This window comes from Rhinoraja longicauda, chromosome 33 (genome assembly GCF_053455715.1).
Source record: "Rhinoraja longicauda isolate Sanriku21f chromosome 33, sRhiLon1.1, whole genome shotgun sequence".
Taxonomy (NCBI): domain Eukaryota; kingdom Metazoa; phylum Chordata; class Chondrichthyes; order Rajiformes; family Arhynchobatidae; genus Rhinoraja; species Rhinoraja longicauda.
In genome coordinates, this window is record NC_135985.1 from 5,976,648 (window position 1) to 5,997,833 (window position 21,186).

The following is a 21,186-nucleotide window of genomic DNA, read 5'->3' on the forward strand; positions in this document are numbered from 1 at the left end:
TGGGCATAGGTTTAAGATGAGGAGGGAAAGATTTAAAAGGAACCCAAGGGATAACTTTTTCATGCAAAGGGTAGTGGGTGTATGGAACGAGCTGCCAAAAGCGGTAATTGAGGCAGGTACTATTGCAATGTTTAAGAAACATTTAGACATGTACATGAATAGGACAGGTTTAGAGGGATATGGGCCAAATGCAGGCAGGTGGGACCAGTGTACATGGGACATGAGACAAAGGTTCACCTGCACCTCCTCCAACCTCATCTATTGCATCCGCTGCTCTAGATGTCAACTCATTTACATCGGCGAAACCAAGCGCAGGCTCGGCGATCGCTTCGCTGAACACCTGCGCTCGGTCCGCATTAACCAAACTGATCTCCCGGTGGCCGAGCACTTCAACTCCCCCTCCCATTCCCAGTCTGACCTTTCTGTCATGGGCCTCCTCCAGTGCCATAGTGAGGCCCACCGGAAATTGGAGGAACAGCACCTCATATTTCGCCTGGGCAGTTTGCAGCCCAGTGGTATGAACATCGACTTCTCCAACTTTAGATAGTTCCTCTGTCCCTCCCTTCCCCTCCTCCTTCCCAGATCTCCCTCTATCTTCCTGTCTCCACCAATATCCTTCCTTTGTCCCGCCCCCCTGACATCAGTCTGAAGAAGGGTCTCGACCCGAAACGTCACCCATTCCTTCTCTCCCGAGATGCTGCCTGACCTGCTGAGTTACTCCAGCATTTTGTGAGTACATGGGACATGTTGGTTGGTGTGGGCAAGTTGGGCCAAAGGGCCTGTTTACATGCTGTAAAACTATGACTCTGATCTCTGTCTCTTGTCAATGATTCTGCTATTAATTAGGATACCTTTCAAATTGCAAAATACTGCAGTTGTAGGGTGAAAATTATGGCAGCATTCAGAGCACTCTGATTTTTAAAAAAAGCAAATGTTGGAAGAACTCAGCTGGTCAGACTCTTATGGAAAGAAAAGACATTTAATGTTTCCAAGTCAGTCTTCAGAACTAAGACAGAAAAGCAAACTTTGGGAGGAACTCAGCAGGCCAGGCAGCAAAGGGGAGGGAGACTCAACAATTTAAGTTGAAACCCTTCACCTGGACTTAGAAACAGAGTTAAGATTTCAGGGGAAAGATCACTGATCTGCAACTTTAACTCCACCTTTCTCTCAAAGCCAGTAGCTGACAATTTCTTTAAACAAAATCTGATTTTATTTTGCCACGATCACAAATTACTAAGATAAAAAGCCTGCTTTTGAATGGTCTGCTGCCCATTAGAGAAGCATGTTCCATTCTACGGCATCAACATCCTTGCTCAATATACAACAGAAAAAGCCGGAGGATGAAGATTACAATTAAACTTAACTTAAAAATGAATTCCCACAAAACCAGAAGCAAGAGTGGTGTTTAACAGCTGTCGAGCATTAATTGTATTTATTTATTTATTGTTTGTCATTTCAGATGGTCTGGTGCTGTGGGCTCGCGGCTAACTGGTGCTGGCTGGGGTGGCTGCACAGTGTCGATGGTGCCCACCAACAAGCTGGACAGCTTTCTGGCAAAGGTGCAAGAAATCTATTACAAAGCTGACAATCAAAGAGTAACTAAGCAGACACAAAATCTGTTTGCCACCCAGCCTAGCGGAGGAGCTGCAATCTATCGTGAGGTTTAAATAAAGTGCTAGGACAAGGAAATTAGAATCTCCCGCTTTTGTTTATTATTAGGATGCATTTATTCAAAATCATATTCCTGGAAGAAATTAAGGCTTTTTGCAATATAACATTTCTGCAATTACCTTTTAATTTTTTTCTTGGTACATTCCTCAAAATGCTGTTTTTGTAGCAAGATGAGTTATAATATTTCGTGGTTTACTAGAAGCTTTAACAAATTGTACCTAATTGTAATTGACGCAAGGATTCCGATCTGTACAGATTATTCTCCCGTCTTCCGGCTTGGGCAAATTCTAGTTCCTCTGCTCGCTGTTAGCTTCAGCTGTGGTCTAATGATGGGAAAGAAATGTTGTTCTTAAACATGTGCATACTGTTCCTTTTATTTTTCTGATAAAATTAAAACTAGAATATTTTATAGAAAAATTTCTACTAATTTAATATAAACTGGATATGAAGATGGGGATCTAAATCTACAACTCATCTAATGGACAGGACCTCCAACAATAGAACACATCCACAATAAAGGCTACTTTATATACGATACGATAGAACTTTATTTATCCCAGGAGGGAAATTGATCTGCCAACAGTCATGAAGCACAACATGAAATTAAAGAGACGAGTGGAAAGTCCAGGATTGGGAATGTGCAAAGATTGCGGAGGGGTGGGTGGGAGGGGAGCCAGTCTCAGTCTACAGAAGGGGAAGGAGTTGTACACTTTTGATAGCCACAGGGAAGAAGGATCTCCTGTGGTGTTCTGTGCTGTAGCTTGGTGGAACCAGTCTGTTGCTGAAGGTACTCCTCAGGTTGCCCTTATATGCATATACATATATATGTGTATGTATGTATATATGTATGCATCGATCAGCCAAAACATTATGACCACCGACAGGCGAAGTGAATAACATTGATTATCTTGTTACAATGGCACCTGTCAAAAGGTGGGATATATTAGGCAGCAAGTGAACAGTCAGTTCTTGAAGTTGATGTGTTGGATGCAGGAGAAATGGGCAGGAGTAAAGACCCGAGCGACTTTGACAAGGGCCAAATTGTTATGGCCAGACAACTGGGTCAGAGCATCTCTGAAACGGCAAGGCTTGTGGGGTACTCCTGGTCAGTAGTGGTGAGAACCTACCGACAGTGGTCCTATGAGGGACAAACCACAAACCGGCGACAGGGTGTTGGGCGCCCAAGGCTCATCGATGCGCGAGGGCAACGAAGGCTATCCCGTCTCGTCCAAACACACAGGTCTACTGTGGCACAAGTCACAGAAAATTTTAATGGTGGTCACGGGAGGAATGTGTCATAATACACAGTGCATCGCACCCTGCTGCGTATGGGGCTGTACACGGAGGACCAACAGCATATTAGGCAGGTGGTCACAATGTTTTAGCTGATCGGTGTATATATGTATGTATACACACACAGGTCTTCAAATATAATGCAAGTCCAATAAAAGCCCATAGCTTTGAATGTAGATTGCCGCTTAACTTTGTTTACACAGAAGATGACAAAGTAAAATGGACAAGATACACTGCAAAACGTGAGTGTATCTTTGTTCATTTCAAAATGCCGTTAGTAAATAATTAAAAATCATTCCTTATTATTTAGCATTCATACCTACTGTAAAACAAAACTGTTTCTGAAGACACTTGTACATTCTACAGAAGTAAACCATTTTCAGATTTTTGAAATAGTTTTGAGATGTAAACATTGTGGATGTATTAGGCTTACTTTCCATATTGTAATTGAAAATGAGTAATTAACTTCCTAAAAGTTAAACTTAGAAAGGATACATGCATGGATCACATAATTATTGACAAACGGATGTCACACCTGCTTTTGCAGGTAATGTCTCAACAGAAATAAACTTTTTTTTAAATCAGACGAGTACAGATGGATTTTTCATTGTGTGATTACTGAATAGTGCTGAATGTATCGGTTACACAAAGTGAATAATAGAACTCAAATAGTATCAATGAATGGAATTCAATTAGAAATTATTTGAATGCATACTTACCACCTTGTGGAATAGTACTTGCCACTTCAAACGCATTTGCATTTTGGTTCAGCTCATTTTTCAGTCTTGCATAATGTAGAGAAAATAGGTTAACTTTCTTTCCTTGAGAGGAAATGTACAAACTCTATAATAAATTGACTTCATGGTTTTAAAATCATTAAAAAATTATCTATTGTTGGGTAAAGTCTCTGGTAAAGGCGATGATACATTTTGTGATAATGTTCCAAAGGCTGCTGTCAGTACTAAAATGATAGTTTTCTTGTTCACATTAGATTAGGACACCTATTCAAGTGTGGACGGTGTTGTAATAATAATAATAATAATAATGCATTACATTTATATAACGCTTTTCAAACAGTCAAAGGTGCTTTACAGGGATTTCTAGAACATAGAGAAGTGAATAAATAGATAAATAAGTAAATGAGCAGAAAAAGGAGACAGAAGGTGAGGTGACCTTCAGTGGTTGAAGGCAGTGCTGAACAGGTGAGACTTCAGTGGTGTTTTGAATGTGGTGAGTGAGGAGGAGTCTCTGACGGTTTGGGGTAGTGAGTTCCATAGGGTGGGAGCAGCGATGGAGAAAGCCCTGTCCCCCCAGGATCTGAGTTTGGTCCGGATGGGGGGGGGGGGGGGGGACAGGAGATTGGCAGCAGCAGAGCGGAGGGTGCAGGTGGGAGTGTGCCTGTGGAGGGGGTCGGTCAGGTAGGATGGGGCCAGGTTATGGAGGGCTTTGTAGGTCATGAGGAGGATTTTGTACTGGATTCTCTGGGGGATGGGGAGCCAGTGGAGTTTGTAAAGGACGGGGGTGATATGGTCACGGATCGGGGAATGGGTGAGTAGACGGGCAGCGGAGTTTTGAATGTATTGAAGTTTACTGATGATTTTTGAGGGTGAGCCATAGAGGAGGCTGTTGCAGTAGTCCAGACGGGAGGTGATGAAGGCGTGGATGAGGGTTTCTGCAGCTATGGAGGAGGATGGACGGAGACGGGCAATGTTTTTGAGGTGGAAGAAGGCTGTCTTTGTGATGTGTTTGATATGTTTGTCGAAGGAGAGGGTTTGATCAAAGATGATTCCAAGATTCCGGATGTGAGGGGAGGTGGATACTGGGAGACCATCAATATTGAGGATGAAGTTTTGGGTGGATTTGGTGAGCGTTTTTGGACCAATGATGATGATTTCAGATTTGTTGCAGTTGAGTTTGAGGAAATTTGATTGCAGCCAAGATTTTATTTCAGTGATGCAGTTTGTCAGTGTAGAGTGTGTGGTGGTGGAGATTGACTTGGTGGAGATGAGGAGCTGGATATCATCGGCGAAGCAGTGGAAGTTGAGACCATGACGGTGGATTAATTGACCAAGGGGGAACAGGTAGAGGATGAAGAGGAGGGGGCCAAGGACTGAGCCTTGGTCCCCCGGGACACCTTGGGGGAGGGGAGCGGTGGGGGATTTACAGTTGTTAATGGAGATGAACTGGTGCCTGTCAGAGAGGTAAGATTTGAACCAGGATAGGGCTGTGCCGGTGATGTTAAAGGAGGTTTCAAGTCGGGTGAGGAGAATGGAGTGATTTATGGTGTCAAAGGCGGCGCTGAGGTCAAGTAGGATGAGGATGTTGAGGTTGCCAGCGTCGGAGGAGAAGAAAAGGTCGTTTGTGATTTTGAGGAGCGCAGTTTCAGTACAGTGGTTGGAGCGGAATCCGGATTGGAAAGTTTCATACAGGTTATTGGTAGAGAGGTGGTATTTGAGTTGGGAAGCTACAGCACGTTCCAAAACTTTGGACAGAAAGGGTAGGTTGGAGATTGGTCTGAAGTTGTTTGGGGTGTCAGGGTTGAGACCAGGTTTTTTCAGAATGGGGGTGACAGCAGCGATTTTGAGGGATGGCGGGACGATGCCAGTGGACAGGGAGGTGTTTATTGTTGCAGTGATAAGTGGAGAGAGAGCAGGAAGGCAGGCCTTGACAAAGCTGGAGGGGATGGGGTCCAGAGAGCAGGTGGCAGTTTTTATTCCTGTGAAGAGGTCAGAGAGATCGGTGGTGGAGACTGGGGAGAACTGAGGCAGGGGTTGACAGGATAAGGGGGGGCAGGTGGTTTGAGGGAGAGCAGGTGCGTTGGTGGTTAAGGTGCTGTAGATGCTGTCTATTTTGCTTTGGAAGAATGAAAGGAAAGTGGTGCATTTGTCAACTGTGAATGATTGGGAGATGGTGTCCAGGGGGCTGAGGAGTTTGTTTATTGTAGAGAAGAGTGCTTTTGGGTTTCCGGAGCCAGAGTGAATTATTTGAGAGTAGTAGGTGGAGTGGGCACGGGAGAAGGCATCTTTGTAGTGCTGCAGGTGGTCTTTGTAGGCTTGGGAGTGAATTGTGTGAGACCTGTTTTGTTGCGGAGTCTTTCAAGTTGGCGGGCATGAGTTTTCATCATGCGGAGTTCGGGGGTAAACCAGGGAGCAGAGTGGGTGAAGGAAACTGTTTTGGTTTTTATAGGTGCAAGCTGGTCGAGGCAGGAGGAGAGAGTGTGGTTGTAGTCGTCAGTGAGGTCAGAGGGGCTGTGGAGGTCAACGAAGGGAGAGGTGGACATTATTTCAGAGAGGGAGGATGAGAGCGAGGTAGGTGAAACAGAGTTCAGCTTACGGAAGTTGATTTTGTGTTTTTGCCTTGGAGCTGGGGTGGGAATGTTGACGGACATGGTGATGGCTAAGTGATCAGAGAGGGTGGGGTCGGAGCCAGAGAGGTGATGTAGATTTAGTCCAGTGGAGCAGACAAGGTCCAGATTGTGCCCACGGTTATGGGTGGGAAAATTGACGTGTTGAGTGAGGTTAAAGCAGTTGAGTATTTCAGTGAAGTCAGCGGTTATTGTGGAGTCAATGGAGTCCATATGGATGTTGAAATCACCGAGGAGGAGGATTGAGGGGGAGAGAGAACAGAACTGGGTCAGAAAGCCAGAGAAGTCAGAAAGGAATGATGGGTGTGGTTTGGGAGGGCGGTAGACAACTGCCATGACTAATTGTGTGTGGCCAGAGAGTTTGAAAGCCAGGTGTTCAAATGAAGGAGCAGATGAGATGGAGATGAGGCTGATCTTGAAGTCCTGTCGGTGTATTACGGCAATCCCACCACCTCGGCCCTCCGAGCGTGGTTTATTGATGTAGGAGTATCCGTTGGGTGTAGAGAGGTTGAGTGGGAGGTAGTCCAGAGGTTGTTGCCAGGTTTCAGTCAGACAGAGGAAGTCCAGTTTATTTTCCAGGATGAAGTCATTCAGAATGTGGCTTTTATTGTTGAGGGACCGGATATTGAACAGAGTGAGCTTCATGTTGCTTTGTGTGGTGTGGATGGACACGGGTGATTTAGCCAGGGTTTGCAGACAGGGGGCGCGCTCGTGTGCGTTATTGTGATGACGTAATCGACGAGTGGAAGTCTGCTCAGCTGACCAGAGTGCAGGGATGGAGTGACCGGTCTGGGAGTAGACAAACTTGTGACCGGAGCCTCTGTGGATGTATCTGGGTCGTCGTAGAAGTCCGTGGTTGATGATGGCAGAGATGCATGGCGGAGTGGAGTGGTTGTTGAGCTGCAGCAGCCTCGCAGCGAAGTACCTCAGTGCCATGCCAGGCAGGAGCGAAGGAGCACAGAGCCCGGAGAAGTTAGCCGGCTACCGCGGGCTAGCAGATCAAAACGTCACAACAGGCACAACAGGCTGATCCAGAGCAAGGCCTATGAGGAGGACCGAGGAAGCTGAGCAGCCTGAGGGTTAATAGGGAGCTGAGGACGTGCAGGCAGAGGAGGTAGCCGGGCAGCTGTTAGCGTTAGCAACTAGCGAGTAACCTGCAGCTCGATGACTGCAGCGGTGGCTAGCAGGGAGCTAGCTAGCTGTCCAGGTAACCCACAGGAAAGCAGTCCAAGCCAGCAGAGACAGGAGCACAGACAGGAGTGAGAAGTCCAAGGGTGTGGAGGCAGCGGAGGCAACGGTGGTAGAGCTGGGCAGATGATGCCAGGAGGGTCAAGCAGAAGGATTAGTCCAAGCAGAAGGATTAATGCAAACAGAGAAAATCTTTCCAAAAACAGCAAAATTAATACAAAGAGAGAAGTGGTGAGAAGCGGCGATGTACCACGCCATGTCTCTTTTCACCCAACACACTCAACCTTCACTGTTGAGTGGAGGCCATTGAATACTATTCAGAAACTCAATTCATCTAAGTGTGAAACAATTTGCCTGTTTCCCAGTCTTGACACTTGCACTGTAATGTTATCTAAATAACCAAGATACATCTCACCCAATAATTATTCTCATGGGTCACCTAAGAGGTAGATAGTCATCCAGAGGTGGCCTTCAGACTATCCTTGATCGGACATTGCTGGCTTTACCTTGCACTTAAAGTTATTCCCTTATCATTTATCTATACACTGTAAATGGCTTGATTGTAATCATGTATTGTCTTTCTGCTGACTGGATAGCATGCAACAAAAGCTTTCCACTGTACCTCAGTATACGTGCCAATAAACTAATAAACTAAACAAAAGTGGGCAGTCTAGTCCTTATAACTCTAACTTAAAGCCAGACAAAATAGTGTTCTTCGATTAATTCTACATTGTTTTTTAAATTAAAACCAACACCTTGCTAACATTAGCTACAATTTCGTCTAATTGGTGATGAATGTTTAATGTTCTGTTCCTAATAATATCCAAATCTATCCACAACTTTTATTTACGATCAAAAAGTGTGTTGTTTGTCACCACTACATTTATCTGTCAAATACTATTTGTCATTATATCTTTGATGCTGTAAGTATACAAAGTTTTTTGCATTTGATTTTATTTCCCTAATGTCCTCATTCCTGCAGTGATTTTATAACCATATCACCATATAACCATATAACAACTACAGCACGGAAACAGGCCCATTCGGCCCTACCAGTCCACGCCGACCACTCTCTCTGACCTAGTCTCATCTACCTGCTCTCAGACCATAACCCTCTAATCCCCTCTTATCCATATACCTATCCAATTTACTCTTAAATAATAAAATCGAGCCTGCCTCCACCACTTCCACCGGAAGCCCATTCCATACAGCCACCACCCTCTGAGTAAAGAAGTTACCCCTCATGTTACCCCTAAACTTTTGTCCCTCAATTCTGAAGCTTTGTCCCCTTGTTGGAATCTTCCCCACTCTCAAAGGGAAAAGCCTACCCACGTCAACTCTGTCCGTCCCTCTTAAAATTTTAAAAACCTCTATCAAGTCCCCCTTCAACCTTCTAAGCTCCAAAGAATAAAGACCCAACCTATTCAACCTCTCTCTGTAGCTTAAGTGCTGAAACCCAGGCAACATTCTAGTAAATCTCCTCTGTACCCTCTCCATTTTGTCGACATCTATCTATCTATATACTATTAAAACTCAGATCTTGTATGTGTATGTATTTTTTGGGGGTTTGGCCTGGTATATAGATAACAGCGATTGCGGCAAAACGGCGAACCGTAGCGCGACGGTTTTCGCACCGCCTCAATCGCCAATCTCGCGCTCGCTCGGCCGTGATATTTTCATTTAATTTGGTTGCGTGTTTTTTAAGTTACAGAGGTTTTAAAGCGCTGCCCCCCCCCCCCCCATTTCAGGGGGGCGCTGTGGTGCAGATTTAGTCTTCAGCGTGTGATGTCACAATGCACCTGTGAGATGAGCTCGAGCTGACCCCCCTTCCCCCCCCGCGGTATTCAGCGTGTGATGTCACAATGGACAAGCAGCTGCTATTGGGTGTTTAATCTTTACAAATTTACATCTTTTTATTTTTAACCTTTTTTTTCAAGGTCTTCAGCTTGTGACGTCACAATGCTTGTGTGAGATGGTTGCTACATTGTTGCGAAAGGCAGCTGATTGTTTTTTAAAGTTGTGATTTTTATTGCAAGTCACTTAACACACACAGATCAGCATGGGGCCCCTATGCTCGTGGGCCACCGGGGCAAGTGTTTCCCACCCCTTCCCCCCTCCCTTCCCCTCCCCCCCTCCATCCCCCTCCCCTCCTCCCTCCCTCCCCCCTCCCTGCCCGCCTCCCAGTTACAATGGAAACCCTACGGGGACGGTCCCAATGGGGAAAGAGGGGTACTGGGAAAAGGGGAGGTCCCCCTCCCTCCCTCCCTCCCCCCCTCCCCCCCTTCCCCCTCCCTCCCCCTCCCCTCCCCCTCCTCCCTTCCCTCCCCTCCCCTCCCCCCTCCTCCCTTTCCCCCCTTCCCTCCCCCCCACTCCCCTCCCGGTTACAATGGAAACCCTACGAGGACGGGCCCAACGGGGAAAGAGGGCTACTGGGAAAAGGGGAGGTCCCCCTCCCACCCCCTTCCCCCCTCCCCCCTCCCTCCCCCCCTCTCCCTCCCCCTTCCCCCTCCCCTCCCCCCTCCCTCCCCCCTCCACACCTCCCTCCCTCCCCCTTCCCTCACCCCCACTCCCCTCCGGTTACAATGGAAACCTTACGAGGACGGGCCCAACGGGGAAAGAGGGGTACTGGGAAAAGGGGAGGTCCCCCTCCCCCTTCCCCCCTCCCTCCCCCTTCCCCCCTTCCCCCTCCCCCCCTCCCCTCCCCCTCCTCCCTCCACACCTCCCTCCTCCCTCCCTCCCCCTTCCCTCCCTCCTCCCTCCCTCCCCCTTCCCTCCCTCCTCCCTCCCTCCCCCTTCCCTCCCTCCCCTCCTCCCGGTTACAATGGAAACCCTACGAGGACGGGCCCAACGGGGAAAGAGGGGTACTGGGAAAAGGGGAGGTCCCCCTCCCCCCTCCCCTCCCCCTTCCCCCTCCCCTCCCTTCCCCTCCCCCTCCTTCCCCCTCCCCTCCCTCCCCCTCCTCCCTCCCCTCCCCCTCCCTCTCCCTCCCTCCCCCCCTCCCCCTCCCTCCCCCCTTCCCTCCCCCCCTCCCTCCCCCCTCCACACCTCCCTCCTCCCTCCCCCCCCTTCCCTCCCCCCACTCCCCTCCCGGTTACAATGGAAACCCTACGAAGACGGGCCCAACGGTGAAAGAGGGGTACTGGGAAAATGGGAGGTCCCCCTCCCTCCCCCCTCCCTCCCTCCACCTCCCCCCCTTCCCCCCTCCCCCCCTACCCTCCCCTGCACACCTCCCTCCCTCCCCCCTCACTCCCCGCCTCCCGGTTACAATGGAAACCCTACGAGGACGGGCCCAACGGGGAAAGAGGGGTACTGGGAAAACGGGTGGTCCCCCTCCCTCCCCCCTTCCCCCCACCCTCCCCCTCCCCCTACGCTCTCCCCCCCCCTTCCCCCCTCCCCCCTCCCCTCCCCCCTCCGTCCCCTCCCCCATCCACACCTCCCTCCTCCCTTCCCTCCCCCCCACTCCCCTCCCGGTTACAATGGAAACCCTACAAGGACGGGCCCAACGGGGAAAGAGGGGTACTGGGAAAAGGGGAGGTCCCCCTCCTTCCCCCTCCCTCCCACTACCCCCTCCCTCCCCCCACTCCCCTCCCGGTTACAATGGAAACCCTACAAGGACGGGCCCAACGGGGAAAGAGAGGTACTGGGAAAAGGGGAGGTCCCCATCCCTCCCCCTTACCCCCTCCCCACCCCCTCCCTCCCCCCTACCCCCCTCCCTCCCCCTCCCCCCCTTCCCCCCTCCCCTCCCCCCCTCCCTCCACACCTCCCTCCACCCTCCCTCCCACTTCCCTCCCTCCCCTCCTCCCGGTTACAGTGGAAACCCTACGAGGACGGGCCCAACGGGGAACGAGGGGTACTGGGTAAAGGGGAGGTCCCCCTCCCTCCCCTCCCCCTCCCCTACCCCGCTCCCTCCCCCTCTCCTCCCCCCTTCCCTTCCCCTCTCCTCCCCCCTTCCCTTCCCCTCTCCTCCCCTTCCCTCCCCCTCCCCTCTCCCCTCCCCCTCCCCTCCTCCCTCCACACCTCCCTCCCGGTTACAATGGAAACCCTATGAGGACGGGCCCAACGGGGAAAGAGGGGTACTGGGAAAAGGGGAGGTCCCCCTTCCCCCCTCAACCCCTTCATCCCCCCTCCTTCCCATCTCCATCCCCACTCCCTCCCCCCCTCCTCCCCCTCCCTCCCCAACTCCCTCCCCCCTCCCACCCCACCTCCCTCACCCCTCCCCCTAACTCCCCCCCTCCCTCCTTCCCTCCATCCCTCCCTCCCCTCCCTCCACCCTTCCATCCCTCTCCCCCTCCCCCCTCCTTCCACCCTCCCTCCCCCCCTCCCGGTTACAATTGAAACCCTACGAGGACGGGCCCAACGGGGAAAGAGGGGTACTGGGAAAAGGAGAGGTCCCCCTCCCTCCCCCCTTCCCCTCCCCCTTCCCCTCCCCCCCCCCTCCCCTCCCCCCCCCCCTCCCCTCCCACCCTCCCCTCCCCCCCCTCCCCTCCCCCCCCCCTCCCCTCCCCCCCCTCCCCTCCCTCCCCCCTCCCTCCCCCTCCCCTCCTCCCTCCACACGTCCCTCCTCCCTCCCTCCCCTCCCCTTCCCTCCCTCCCCTCCTCCCGGTTACAATGGAAACCCTACGAGGACGGACCCAATGGGGAAAGAGGGGTACTGGGAAAAGGGGAGGTCCCCCTCCCTCCCCCCTCCCCCATACCCCCCTCCCTCCCCCCTCCCCCATACCCCCCTCCCTCCCCTCTTTCCCTCCCCTCTCCCTCCCCCCCTTCCCTCCTCCCTTCCCCCCTCCCTTCCCCCCTCCCCTCCCCCCTCCCCTCCCCCTCTCCTCCACACCTCCTTCCTCCCTCCCCCTTCCCTCCCTCCCACTTCCCTCCCGGTTACAATGGAAACCCTACGAGGACGGGCCCAACGGGCACACTCGTGCTAGTCCTTCCTATAATTTGGCGACCAGAACTGCACACCATACTCCAGATTCGGCCTCACCAACGCCCTGTACAATTTTAACATTACATCCCAACTTCTATATTCGATGCTCTGATTTATAAAGGCAAGCATACCAAACGCCTTCTTCACCACCCTATCCACATGAGATTCCACCTTCAGGGAACAATGCACAGTTATTCCCAGATCCCTCTGTTCCACTGCATTCCTCAATTCCCTACCATTTAACCTGTACGTCCTATTTTGATTTGTCCTACCAAAATGCAGCACCTCACACTTATCAGCATTAAACTCCATCTGCCATCTTTCAGCCCACCCTTCCAAAAGGCCCAAGTCTCTCTGTAGACTTTGAAACTCTACTTCATTATTAACTACACCACCTATCTTAGTATCATCTGCATATTTACTAATCCAATTTGCCACACCATCATCCAGATCATTAATGTAAATGACAAACAACAGTGGACCCAACACAGATCCTTGGGGTACTCCACTAGACACTGGCCTCCAACCTGACATACAATTGTCAACCATTACCCTCTGGTATCTCCCATTCAGCCATTGTTGAATCCATCTTGCAACCTCACTATTAATACCCAACGATTTAACCTTCTTAATCAACCTTCCATGTGGAACCTTGTCAAATGCCTTACTGAAGTCCATATAGACAACATCCACAGCCTTGCCCTTATCAATTTCCCTGGTAACCTCTTCAAAAAATTCAAGAAGATTAGTCAAACATGACCTTCCAGGCACAAATCCATGTTGACTGTTTCTAATCAGGCCTTGTTTATCCATATAATTATATATATTGTCCCTAAGTATCTTTTCCATTAATTTTCCCACCACAGACGTCAAACTAACAGGTCTATAATTGCTAGGTTTACTTTTAGAACCTTTTTTAAACAAAGGCACAACATGCGCAATGCGCCAATCTTCCGGCACCATCCCCGTTTCTAATGACGTTTGAAATATTTCCGTCATAGCCCCTGCTATTTCTGCACTAACTTCCCTCAATGTCCTAGGGAATATCCTATCAGGACCTGGAGACTTATCCACTTTTATATTTTTCAAAAGTGTCCGTACCTCCTCTTCTTTAATCCTCATAATTTCCATCACTACTCTACTTGTTTCGCTTACCTCACATAATTCAATATCCTTCTCCTCGGTGAATACCGAAGAAAAGAAATTGTTTAATATCTCCCCCATTTCTTCCGGCTCAGCACATAGCTGTCCACTCTGACTCTCTAATGGACCAATTTTATCCCTCGCTATCCTTTTGCTATTGACATATCTGTAGAACCCCTTGGGGTTTACTTTTACATTACTTGCCAAAGCAGCCTCATATCTTTTTTTCGCTTTTCTAATTTCCTTCTTAAGATTCCTTTTACATTCTTTATATTCCTCAAGAACCTCATTTACTCCCTGCCGCTTATATTTATTGTATATCTCCCTCTTTTTCCGAACCAAGTGTCCAATTTCCCTGGAAAACCACGGCTCTTTCAAATTATTATTCTTTCCTTTCCACCGAACAGGGACATAAAGACTCTGTACTCTCAAAATGTCACCTTTAAATATCCTCCATTTCTCTATTATATCCTTTTCATAAAACAAAAAGTTCCATTTCACTCCTTTTAAATCCTTTCTCATCTCCTCAAAATTAGCCTTTCTCCAATCCAAAATCTCAACCCTTGGTCCAGATTTGACCTTCTCCATAACTATATTGAAACTAATGGCATTGTGATCACTAGACCCAAAGTGCTCCTCAACACATACCTCCGTCACCTGACCCGTCTCATTTCCAAACAGGAGGTCCAACACTGCCCCTTCTCTGGTAGGTACCTCTACGTATTGCTGCAAAAAACTATCCTGCACACATTTTACAAACTCCAAACCATCCAGTCCTTTAACAGAATGTGATTCCCAGTCTATGTACGGAAAATTGAAATCACCCACAATCACTACTCTGTGCTTACTACTAATATCTGCTATCTCCTTACATATTTGCTCTTCCAATTCTCGTTCCCTATTTGGCGGTCTATAATACACCCCTATAAGTGTTGCTAAACCTTTCTCATTTCTGAGTTCCACCCAAACAGCCTCCCTAATCGAACCTTCTAGTCTGTCCTGCCAAAGCACTGCTGTGATATCATATCATATCATATACATACAGCCGGAAACAGGCCTTTTCGGCCCTCCAAGTCCGTGCCGCCCAGTGATCCCCGTACATTAACACTATCCTACACCCACTAGGGACAATTTTTACATTTACCCAGCCAATTAACCTACATACCTGTACGTCTTTGGAGTGTGGGAGGAAACCGAAGATCTCGGAGTAAACCCACGCAGGTCACGGGGAGAACGTACAAACTCCTTACAGTGCAGCACCCGTAGTCAGGATCGAACCTGAGTCTCCGGCGCTGCATTCGCTGTAAAGCAGCAACTCTACCGCTGCGCTACCGTGCCGCCCGGTACAAGCAATGCAACACCCCCACCTCTTGCCCCTCCGATTCTATCACATCTGATTGATTGTCATAAGATTGTCATTTCCAATCTTATGGACAGTTCTCACGTTAATATTATCCAAATCACAAAGATGGGTAAATAGCAACTGACCTCTGGGTGACACCTCCATGTGCCTCAAGGCTAAACCATCTCCATTTACTACAACATCATGGTGGTGTGACTGGAACTAAATCCTATTCCTAGTGTAACAAATTCCTACTCCATTACACCATCTTGCTAAGTAACCTATTCTGCACTACCTCATCAAAGTATGCAATATCCAGTTAGACAAAGTATCAAATTATTTCCATCCACTTTCTCAGTCTTAAGAAGTGGACGTCAGGTGAAAAGAAAGCAAGCCATAGAAAAGAGAAAAACATGGCACACTTGCATTGTTAGGTGAGTCACAGAAAAGAGTACAAATGCCAACTCTGAAAAAAAAAATGCAAAATGTATAGCATGAACCTCTGATAATTTTGTTCCAGATTGTAATCTGGGGTCAGTACAATGTGTGCAGCTGGAGCCAGGGGTTGGGTCCAAAACATGGATTGGCTTGAGACTGGAAAAAAATCTGGAGCCCAAGTAAATTTCTCACTGGGTTCACTAGAAAATTAGATTGTACCATGATGTAACATGTGAAACGAGCAACATTAAAGTTTGCCCGTCCAGCATTCCCAAAGTCCTAAGCGTACCAGATTATTAAAGTTTTACTATACGTATTAGGAAATTATTCACACACAAGTGAAATCCCTGGAAATGTTTAAGAACCAAATTAATTCCCAAATGGTGAGAGTTTAAAATAAGAGCGAGCATAATTATCTACTGATTTAGTAAACCTGGTCACAATGCCCACCCACTTCTCAAATAATTTTAAAGTTTTTAGGTTAACTATTTTCCACAAGTTGCTTAAAAACATAATTCGACTTTATGTTAAAATTTAAGTTTTGAAGGAACTCAGTGGATGTGGAGAGAAATGGACAGATGGCATTTCAAGTCAGGACCCTTCTTTTTGTGATGGAGGAAGTCTGAAGAAGAGTCCCGGCCTGAAACATTGTCTTTCTATTTCCCATCACTGATGTTGCCTGCCTGCTGAGTTTGTGTTTTGTTCAAGATTCCACCATCTATCGTGCCTTGTGTCTTGAGTTTTATGCTGTCCCTTTTTCTTACTGCTGGTGGTGTATATTTACAAATACTGAGTATTTTAAGAAAGAACTCCCCTGGTCAAACATGACATGGTTTTTTAAAAGTTGGAATAAATGCTGTATTGACTGAACTTAGGCTACATTTCTCATCTCACTATTAATGTCTTCATTAAAGTTAATGCAGTCAGCGATTGACATATTACTTCAGGCACTGAATAAGATGTTACACTGACCAATAACATTTTATCAGTAGTGGTACAAACCTGTCAATTCTTTTGTTAAACTGCATCTGGTCCCACTTTATTTTTGCAACTTCCTTTTTGGTTTGCTCATGTACACTATAAGGAAGAAGGAAAGGCCATAAAATCAGAGCCCACTGATTAACAGCAATAATGTAGAAACTATTCTTACGAGATTTCCCATGGTGGTAGGTAAATGGAAAGAGCTGCCAGAGGAGGTAGCTGAGGCAGATACCATCACAGCATTTAAAAGACATTTGGACAGATACATGAACAGAAGATGTTTAGAGAGATATGGACCAAACGTGCATAAATGGAACTAGCTTAGATGGGGCAACTTGGGCAGAAGGGCCTATTTCCATACTATTTTATTCTATGTCTAATGTAGCCTTAAATCAAAATAAATGATGATTTGTTAACTTACTCAATGTTTTTCTGTTTCAGAGCTTTACTGAAACTCTCAGCTTCTTTGATAATATCGAGGTAGGTTGGCTGGAGCGCTGTGCATTGACTTCAGTTAAAGTTAAAAGATTTGAAGACTATTTAGTGTCCTACAACAATAATTGATTCATTATTTTGACTCATTAATCTTAAAGTTTCGTGTTTAAAGACAGACAATATAACAAACAGTGCCAAAAATAACATGGGCAAATATTTTAAAATGGGGTCCAAATGCTAGTCAACATAATTTTGAAATCTCTTGAGATAATGAATACAGCATTGTTAAAGGTCAAGGCTTAGCATTGAAAGCTTAATCACCGCCAAATTAATTAAAAACTTAAATCGAGAACTAAATTAGACTCATGCTGCAGGCCAACTTTAAGCTGCACGTTACTTTCCACAAGTTAATACCACCATGACAGCCCACCAACAAATTATAGATCAACAGTTCAGGTTGATAGAAAGGTAAAACAGAAAGAATAATCTTTAAATATAAGACAGATTGGTACAGCAACAACATACTATGAAGTGTCATTGAAAAAATATTCCAATGAATACTGAGCTACTCTGTTCCAATAATGGTCTTAAAGTGAAATCCTTTTTTTGAAATGTTTTTCACAATATCTTTTAACAAATTTGTTTTTCCATTTAATAACCATTAAAACACATTTTGTTCTTAATGAAGTTGTTTTATACAGATAAAACATATGGATGGTAGATTCATGAAGAAATCTAAATTCCAAATATCTTATTTAAGTTTAATTCAATACCTTATGAGAAAGAACAGGCACATTGAAACCAAATTTAAGTAGTTAAATGTCTCATTCATAACTACCTAGTATTAAGTAGTCTAAATATTCCTGACAGAATCCAAATAACAATTAATGTTAAGCATTCTCTTCAATGTAGTACCAGATCTTGGCACTGTATAATAGGATACTTAGCTAATTTTATATTTTGCTCTCACTGAATTTCCTACGTCAAAATTAAATATAAGGGCCTGGGTTTCAGAGAGATCCTGTTTCAATAGTGCATTAGCTTATGGTAAGGTGAAGAAGACAACAATGAGACCACTTGATATGTGAGAAAGTGGCCTTGGATTTCCTCATTTCCTTATTGGGTAAAACTTGGGTTTCATATTGTATAATTGCCCCCAAGTTGCCTGCCATGGTTGAAATGTGGCCAAGTAGATGGCTCCACTTCAGCACCAAGTCGGCTAGAAAGCAATTGAAGAAAGCCATTAATGCTGTCAAGGCTGTTACTCGTCAATGCAAGACCCGGTTTGGAGATGTTCAGTTTCTTTTGTTGTTTTTGTGGTTAGCATTGCCCTCACTAGGCAAAAAGACATATTCAAAACACATCAAATCTTACAAATATCAAGTCCTACAATATCAAGAGGTTTCTGACAAAACAAAATGCTAGAGTAACTCAGCAGGTCAGGCAGCATCTCAGGAAGATATGGCTGGGCCAAGATTCACTCAAGACCCTTCTTTAGTCTGAAGAAAGGTCTCGACCCAAACTTCACCCATTCACATCCTCCAGATGCTGCCTGACCTGCTGAGTTACTCCACTACTATGTGTTTTACTCTAGATTTCAGCATCTGCAGTTCCGTGCATCTCCAAATAAGTTTATGGTATTTATCTGCAGATAGTGAAGCTAAACAAGATAGACGATGGGATATTCTCTGTTTTGAACCAAGGAACCACCAGATGTTAAAGATGTACCAGACAAGCATCCAGATGTTAAAGACACAGCTGTTCTTAACAGCCAAGCAAGAGCCAACATGCAGTGGCCCACACATCTGAGGGGCAGGTCGAAAAGGCCAACTGGTGGCCCCCTTTCCCTACATTCCTTTGAACAGTACTACAGCAGCACCCCACTTCAACAACAGAAATTTATCTTACCCAAGGATTCCCATCCCTCTCAAAAATCTCAACCACCAAGTCGGTTGTGCCCAAGTAAATATGTTAGCATCAACCTTTGCACGGAAAAAAGATTGCTGTCGAAAGGAACATAAACAATCTGATTTATAAACTTGAATGCCAAGTCACTGCACCAGATTGCCATCTTTTAATTTTTTGATGAATTTGAAGATTCCTTTCAAACAATCCACTAAATGTACAGTAATCGCCACATCTAATCTCACTCAATGGTATTTTATTTAGTTAAGGCAAAAGCCTTTCCTTAAGCAATCTTACATAAAGATGACAGAAGTTGCTTTGTAAAGATTGAAAATGCCAGAAGCAATTTTAATAAGACTGGATAGTAAAACACTGTTAACTGTTGAGTTTCATTTTTAGAAAAATGAGCACCGTGATCTTGGATAAAACATAAATGTTTATTTTGCATTTAAATGACCCTTGCCATTGGACATTAGACCATCTAAAATTTGAGTGATTATATGCCAGTCATTTTCTTTCTGCATGAGGCTGATATGTTTGGTACGGTTAAATTTTATGTAAACTGTTGAATCCCTGTTGTAAATTATCTGCTGGGAGTATTTTGCTAAACAACGGGAGGTGATGCTATGAAGATAACAAAGATGATGATTTGAATGAAGACACTGCCTTGGGAAACCATGTAAACTTTGATTTGATCTGACTATCTGGCAAACCTGCCTGCTGGAAGCAATTACACTTTTAGGAACAATAATACTAATTAAGATGATCTTTAGTTCCGAAAGACATTAGTTTAATATGTAAATTACTATGCCTCCATTGTGTCAGGGGACCACAGATGTAGTTGGGTATAAGGCAACATGGCTACAGAGTACTTTTCCTCATTTCCTCCAACGAGGTTCAACATAATGATGATGTTTCATAAAATTATGAAAAACTCCGAATTCAGCCATGATATTTTCAACTATTATTTTTAAAGAAATGTAATTCATGTACAGAACAAAGTCCACGTTACCAAAAGTTCAGATTAAGCATTACTAGAATAAATGCATTGGCATTTGTTTTTAAAGGATACGGTTATTAGAATCTAAAGAAGTTTATCTGCATTATGTGATTCTGCTTTTCCTATTTTAAGTCTGATGTGTATGTCAAAGAAGCTAACATCTTTGACCACCAGATTGTGCCTAACCTGGCCCAATACTCGTGCATAAAATTGAACTTTCCACACGATTTGGGTTAAAGGCAATATTTTGTTAGGAAGACATTCCGACACGATACAATAAAAGGATATGGATGTTTGGAAACATAACTGTGTCTCAGTGTTGGTCCGATGGAGCCCAAACTTCTACCCTGCACCTTTTTCATGTTGAGGAAGTGAGTGACAAGGGGACTCCGGCCAGAAAGCCTAAGGCGAATCTGTTTGAATTCGGGGCCTCTGCCAGCGTAGGATGACTGTGAAGACAAAGACAGAATATTACTACTTCATTAACATACACCACTTAGTGATTTTTTCTTTTCAGGAAATTAAAGTATTGGAGGACCTTTAACAAAATGTGCATCACCATAAAAACAAATTATATTATTTATGTTTGTTAAAATTCTGCTTAAACTCCATTGTGAAACTTAAATAAGAGTTCCCGGACTAGAAATCGCTCATTGAAATGGTGATATAAACGTCATAAGTGTCAGAGGTGATAGGAAACCTGTCAGTTTCTTCCACTGATAGATTGGCACATGAATCTTGTGTCCAAAATCTCATGTTCACGTCTTTCTGGAAAGATTGCAGCTTTTAAATATCACCATTCCTGCCATTGCTGATAATTGCAGAATTTCTAACTGCAGCTGCATGTAACTGGCACAGTTATCACCTAGTAGTATAAGAAGATAACTGCAGATGTACAGTTAACATCTACAGTTATCACCTAGCTCTTTAAGGTGTTGGTGATTGCTGTTGGAGATCATTGCACAGCCATTGCGAAGTGTCCACCTCAAGCTAAACAAAGCAGTGGGCACCTCAATTCCAGATTGCTGTGTTTAAAATCTGTGTTAAAGAGGTGGGCAGGCCAGAGGAGTAACCCTGTGCGCTGATGAACATGACGTACCAATAGGAGATTGTCAAAGAGGTTAATTGTGAGCGAGTTGCCCCAAAGTCCTGGTTGTGGAATGGTGGAACATATTTAATGTCCGCAAGAACACATCTCATTCACATTATCAGCTATTTTGCTATGATAGGCACTGACTGAATCAAACCCGAGAACATTTTTCCCCTATGATGGACACAAAGTGCTGGAGTAACTCAGTAGGTCAGGCAGCATTTCTGGAGAAAAAGAATGGGTGACATTTTAGGTCCCGACCCAAACCTGACCCGCTGAGTTTTACTCAGGCACTTTGTGTCTATCATTGATATAAACCAGCAACGGCAGTTCTTTGTTTCTAAAAAAAAAAGGCAAACATAGCTGGAATAACTCAATGGGTTGGACGGCATCCCTGAAGAACATGGATAGGAGA

At 45.8% G+C, this 21,186-nt stretch overlaps 2 protein-coding genes across 3 annotated transcripts in view; one reads left to right on the plus strand and one right to left on the minus strand.

Moving 5' to 3' along the window:
• Window positions 1-3,550, plus strand: part of galk2 (galactokinase 2) — a 68,522-nt gene extending 64,972 nt beyond the window's left edge. For both annotated transcript variants that reach the window (XM_078427300.1, XM_078427299.1), the window contains one exon: window positions 1,460-3,550. In XM_078427300.1, the coding sequence (XP_078283426.1) occupies window positions 1,460-1,667 (208 nt within the window). In that variant the 3' untranslated portion in view covers window positions 1,668-3,550. The remainder of the gene's footprint in view (window positions 1-1,459) is intronic.
• Window positions 1,928-21,186, minus strand: part of LOC144608923 (protein FAM227B-like) — a 144,000-nt gene continuing 124,741 nt past the window's right edge. Inside the window, exons 12-15 of the mRNA XM_078427170.1 lie at window positions 19,970-20,130; window positions 16,763-16,840; window positions 16,363-16,437; window positions 1,928-1,994 (exon numbers count right to left, since the gene is read on the minus strand). Coding sequence (XP_078283296.1) covers window positions 1,928-1,994; window positions 16,363-16,437; window positions 16,763-16,840; window positions 19,970-20,130 — 381 coding nt within the window. The remainder of the gene's footprint in view (window positions 1,995-16,362; window positions 16,438-16,762; window positions 16,841-19,969; window positions 20,131-21,186) is intronic.